A 5,561-nucleotide genomic window follows, 5' to 3' on the forward strand; every position below is an offset into this window, starting at 1 on the left:
TCTGTTGATTAGTGTAGTGTTTCTGGTGGAGAACAGCCTCTGCTGGGAAGAGTGTACTGTCGGGCAGTATCGTGGCTATGGTATAAATCATTTGCTCATACCATTGCATGACAAACCTAATTATGTTCTTGAGCAGTTTTATTGGTGTCTTCCTCAGTCCTCTTTAGCCTCACCACAGTCAATGTCAGAGTTCAGAAAGCTGACCTGAGCTGACACCAGCTGAAATGAGAAATGTCTTTCTGGCTTTGTGATAAAGAACTGTCCTCCAAATACGGCAGCAAAGCAGTGTCCTCCTGTGATAAATAGCTGAGCATAGGTTGAAGATGAGTTAGACCAAAGCTTTGTATATCTGAAAAAGCAAGGGGTGGAGTGATGGAGTCCCCTCATGTCTCCACATCGGGACCTGTGGCCTGGAAAGCCCTGGTTTTGGCCCTTTGTCTTGAGGAGAGACTTGATGGAGGCAGATGTGCAAAGGGGCTGACAGTGCTGCCCTGGTGCCAGTCTGCTTGCTTGGGCAGCACCTGCTCGGTGAGCAGAGTGTCAGTCCTGCCCTTTGCTCTCCTCAGCTGTAAACGGCACCCTGAACACGAGGGACTTCCGTTCTGTGGATCATCGCCTCAAGCTGTACCTGGACATGGAGGTTTTTGAGGAGAACACTGAGGAGTTTCAGTGCTTCCTCAAGGTGAGCTCCTGCAGCACCACTCCTACAGCTCCTTGGCTGTCCTTCTTGCTGCCCTGGAAGTTCTGCACTGAGGTGGAATCCCAGAGTCTGGGGGATGTGAAGGGAACTGAAGTGTGTTTGAGTCAGTCCTTTCCATGGGTGGGTTGGCAAGGGGCAGGCCAGTGCTGTGACCCACCTTCTCTGTGATCTAGGTGGTCGTGGTGAAGTTTGGACGACAAGGAGAGTTCCTCTCAATCCTGGTTGCCTCTGATCTCAAGATTTACGTGCTGGAAGTCACTGGGGCTATCAGGTGAGGAGAATGGTGGCAAGTGAGACTGCAGCAGGGCTGCAAGTGCTGGGTAGTGCCAGCCTGTACTAGCCTTACCCTGGAGGTGTGGTGATATACAAAGGCTCTTCTAGCAAAGCCCTGATGTGGGAGAGGAGATGGGGCAGCCTGCTGCAGCTGAGGGCTGTGCTCTGTGATTAGGGGACAACCTGGAGACTGGCTGAAGAAGAATGACTGTCACTACCTGTCTGATATTTCCCATCTGGAAGTGGGACTCTGCCACCAGAGCTTGCGAATGGAGTTTGAGAACCCAAAAGCCTCCTACAATCTGCTGATCCGGAACCAAAGCTGCTGTGACCAGTTCCTGCAGACCCTGACATGTAAGAGTAGTACGGTAGCAAGGGTGGGAGGGGAGAAGATTTAGAAGATTTGGAAGATTTGCTCTTGGAGAGCTACCAGGAGTGCTGTACTAGGATGTATGTTGGAAATTCATTTCTTGCCAGCTCAGAAAAAAGTTGGAGGAGAACCCCACTGGCATCATAACTTCCAGTGGCTCTCTGTAGACTAGAGAACCATCCTGAGCTGCTAGTACTGCCCTTGGGCTTGCAATAAAATATGTCTACCTTCTTCCCCTCTTTAGATCTCATGCAAGAGCTGCCTTCTAAGCACAGGAGTAAGGTGAAGGAAATCCCCACTGTGGAAATGAATCCACAACATTGGTTATGGTAAGAACAGCCTCTGAGAGGTTTGGGTTTTGGGTAGAAGAGGATGTCTGCTTGTCCAGCAGTGCCTGGGAAACGTAGTGATCAAAACAGGGGAGCACAGGAGGAGGCACCACTGGAGTGGCAGCCAGGCCTGCATTACAGGTTAAAGGCAGCTGGCTCAGGTGCCTGCTGCACAGGGGGTGAGCAGGCAAAGGGGTGTCATGGACCGAGCTGGGCATGGCAGCTCCAGCTCTCCTGGAGGAGTCAGAGCAGAATATAATGGAGGGAGGAAAAGGGGAGGCATAGGGCAACCTCCTCCCTTGCAAGAAGCATTTGGTTCCTAGCCAGCAAGGTGGTAGGCAGAGTAACAGGAGAGAGAGGAATTTTGCAACATCTGGAAGAGGTGGATCCCTCCCTTCCCCAGGAGGACAGTGAACAGTTGCTAGCTCATAGCAAGCCCAGACTGGAAAGAGAGCGCTTCCTTGATCGGCCCACTGTTCTATTTCCTCCAGGCCTCTGCTGGACTCCAAGACCACAGCTTCTGCAGCTGCACATGACACTTGTTTCTTCTACCTGCTGGCCTACCTGATCCAAGGTACAGGAGATCTTAGTGGCCAGGTGTCCCACACCTTGTGCTGTCTGCTTACATGCTTGTGTTTTTAGCGTACAAGTCTGTGGGAAAAGAGCTGGGCCACTGATCCAGCAACATGATGGGGCAGGGACATGGGTGAGGGCTTTTTCAGTGTTGAGATGTGTAGGGTAGCAGCATGCTTCTTCCTGTGTATCCAGTGAATCTCGCAGCCCTTTTCTGCATGGAAGTCGAGGCTCTAGGGAGCAGTTGATTTTGCACACCAGGTTTGGTGACAACTCGGAATGGTTTCTGAGAAGCTGGAGACTATCTAAGGGCTGGATCATTGCCCTGAGCTGAGGAGAGCTCAGGGGTCATACACACAGCTGGTTTGTGTGAGGAGCTGAAAGGCCCCTCGCTTGGGAAAACAAGTGGATGTCTTGAACCTGAGATGGTAGGACAGGAGCAGCTTGCTGGTGCCCATCAAGTTCTGTTCCACGGCTTGCTGAGGGACAAATGTGCTAAATCTGGGATTTGAGTCTTCAGTGAACAACTCCAGTGTCTTCTTAGCTTGGGACACTGAAAGAAGCAGCCTGGCTGTTAATCACATTCTGACCAATTTCTTACTGTTCTTGCACCCTTGTTCACCATTGGCCTTTGGGGAGGTATGAGTGAGTGAGAATCAGAAGGAATCTATGGGAAGTATGTTTATGGATCTCCTCAAGCTGAACAAATAGCCTGTGGGAGGGAGAATTTAAAGTGTGTTTTTCTTATTGTACAGTTTTCTCCTTTTTTAGAGTATGGTGCCCAAAACTGGACACCAGCTGAGGCCTCATTGCCAAGTAGACAGGACTAATTAAACATCCCATTTCTGATATTCCTACTAGTTCCCAGGAGTGAGATGACGAGAAAAGCAACATGTTGCTGTAGCAGCTTGTTGATCCCCTGTGACCTCAGCCAGTTCTGACAGTGGTTCCCTATTTCTGTGCATCTGACTTACTCTCAAGTTCTAGTGCTTTTCATTTGCATCCACTGAAATCAGCTGGATGATATTTGTGCTCCCTACAGTTTATCAAAACTACTTTGCTTTCTGCCATACTTATGGCGCATCCTAACTTGGGGTTAAACTTTGTGTGTGCTCTCTCTTCTAACCATCAGATATCTGCAGCCAGACGAATTCAGGCCAAAAAAAGCCAGCCTTGTAGCTGGAGCTGCTGACTTCTAACTAAGGAGCAGTAAAGTGTTGTTTAAGAGGTCAAAGGACTCCAAGTGTCTTTCCCTGCCTGACATGAGGATTTAGGTTGGATGAGGCATGCTGGGTGGTTGTCTTTCACATGCACACTCCAGCAATGAGCTTGGATAAGCTGGTCAAGCCTGGCCACATTTAGCTACCCTGCTCCCCCTCTTCAGTCAGGAAGCTGGATAAGGCTGTTCACCCAGTTACTGCTGCTGGAAAGGCTTTCCATAGGGGAGGAATGGAAAGCAAAGCTGGTTCTGTGGTGACTCAGACTCTCAGCAAAGCTTCTCCTATTCCCTTGTATACTTTTAGGGGCATCTGCTTTCCCTGTGACCCTGCTGAGCACCCGAAGCATGCTGTTTCTGCTGGAGGAGAATCACCAGTGGCAGGTGCAGCCCCCCTTGGATGCAGACCATGAGACAGAAACACCTCCTAGGAGCAACATCCAGTTGAAGGAGAAGCAGCCAATCACCAGTATTAGCAATGTCATAACCTATCGCCTCTGTCCTTGTGACATCAAGCTGATGCTTTATGATGAGGTAACCAGGAGGTGGTCATGGGGCACACAAGATGTTGGGGGCTGGTTTGTGCTCAGAATCCTGTTCCTGTCAAGAATGTCTTGGGGCTGTCATCTCCCATCCTCACCCAGGGCCTTGGCAGTGGAGGACAATGTATTGCTGCTGTACAGAAGTCATGTGGGGACACTTCCATGGCTGGCAGCAGAGAGGGAGGAGGATGCAACTTAGGAACTGGGAGGAGCTGGCAGCTGTGCTGGGCAATAGCAGCTCAGGGGTGATCAGTGCCTTTGGGGCTAGGCCCTGCTCATCTGCATCCCTCTCTTTCTTCCCTCCCAGGTGCTGAAGGTGGAGAGCACTTGGCACATCCGCACAGAGTGCCCTGAGCTCCTGGTAGAGCTGGTGGAGTGGATCCGTGGGCCCTGGGAAGAGATGTTCTCGATTGAGCTACGGAAGGCTGTGTATGAGGGACTGGAGTGAGCTTGCTGCTGTAGGCAGGCGGTACTTGGAGTCAAGAGTGCTTTTGTGCTGGCAATGGTGCACAAGTGTCTCCCACTCCCATCTGACCTTGCTGTCCCGTGGCCTCTGCTTTCTACTCTACTTTTGCCCCTGGTCCTTTTTGGAGAGGAGGAGGGGAGCACACGATCATCCAGACTGCACAGTCACTCACTTGCACTGGGCTGGCCATGGAAGGAGGAGGTGGAGGGTGTTCCCTGTAATACTGCATAAGCTGCACAGAGTTTTAACTTGGCAGTGTCTGCTAGTCTCCTTCAGGGTCATATGGAGTGATGCTGAAGGAAGAGGGGAGCCAGGCCAGAGCATGTTCAGTGGGACATGCAGTGGTGCCAGGCAAACAGCAGGCCAGAGGCAGTTGGGTGCTGTGGTCTTTCTAGCAGGTGTTATCTGCTGCCTTCCTAGCTGTCTCTGAACAGCTGCCGTAATCTGCTGATGATTTTTTCTTTTCTTTTTTTTCTCCTCCCTCTTGTCCATGGCATCCCTAAAGCTGCCTGCTTCAAACAGGAGCCTGATTGCACAGGGGATGAGGCACATTGTACTAGTAACCCCACAGAGAGCCCTTACCTGCCTGCCTGGTGGGGCATGGCTCAGTCTGCTGCTGTAGTCTTTCACTGTCACGGGGGAGGGAGGAGCTGTGAGGCTCTTGGCACAGAAATATGTTGCTCATCACTTAAGGGTCGGGACCCTGGTGGGCACTGGCAGGTAAAAGTGAGTCTTAGGCTTTTCTGAGCAGTCCAAAAGCAAGAGTCTATTTTAACATGAATTTTACTATTTTCTATTGTAATAAAAGCTTATATTTATTGAATTGTTATGTTTTCCTTGTTTCTTCCTCTTGCACTGCTGTAATGTCTTTGTAAGGTCTTGCATACTAGCTTTGCAGCAGCCCCAGGGGTTCCTCAACATCTCCCAGGGTTCAAATCATTCTCACCCTCCTGTTCAGGGTCAGTGCTGATGGGCTGCTAGACTCACCTTCTCCACCTGCCTAGTTCCCAAGCCAGGAAGAAGGAACAAGGCCCAAACAGGATTAGACTGACAGCAGGTACTGGTTGTGTTGTTCTCCTGTGACCACTGCCC

The 5,561-nt window shown here is 50.7% G+C and overlaps 1 protein-coding gene across 1 annotated transcript in view; it reads left to right on the forward strand.

Annotated features, from left to right (window-relative positions):
• Positions 1 to 5,289, forward strand: part of STK11IP (serine/threonine kinase 11 interacting protein) — a gene marked incomplete at its 5' end in the record, with an annotated part of 19,492 nt that extends 14,203 nt beyond the window's left edge. The window contains 7 exons of the mRNA XM_029084840.1: positions 567 to 682; positions 874 to 971; positions 1,149 to 1,327; positions 1,588 to 1,672; positions 2,164 to 2,246; positions 3,769 to 3,995; positions 4,311 to 5,289. Of these exons, the coding sequence (XP_028940673.1) occupies positions 567 to 682; positions 874 to 971; positions 1,149 to 1,327; positions 1,588 to 1,672; positions 2,164 to 2,246; positions 3,769 to 3,995; positions 4,311 to 4,451 (929 nt within the window). The remainder of the gene's footprint in view (positions 1 to 566; positions 683 to 873; positions 972 to 1,148; positions 1,328 to 1,587; positions 1,673 to 2,163; positions 2,247 to 3,768; positions 3,996 to 4,310) is intronic.
• Positions 5,290 to 5,561: the final 272 nt, after the last annotated feature.

Source organism: Antrostomus carolinensis, unplaced genomic scaffold (genome assembly GCF_000700745.2).
Source record: "Antrostomus carolinensis isolate BGI_N321 unplaced genomic scaffold, ASM70074v2 scaffold47094, whole genome shotgun sequence".
Taxonomy (NCBI): domain Eukaryota; kingdom Metazoa; phylum Chordata; class Aves; order Caprimulgiformes; family Caprimulgidae; genus Antrostomus; species Antrostomus carolinensis.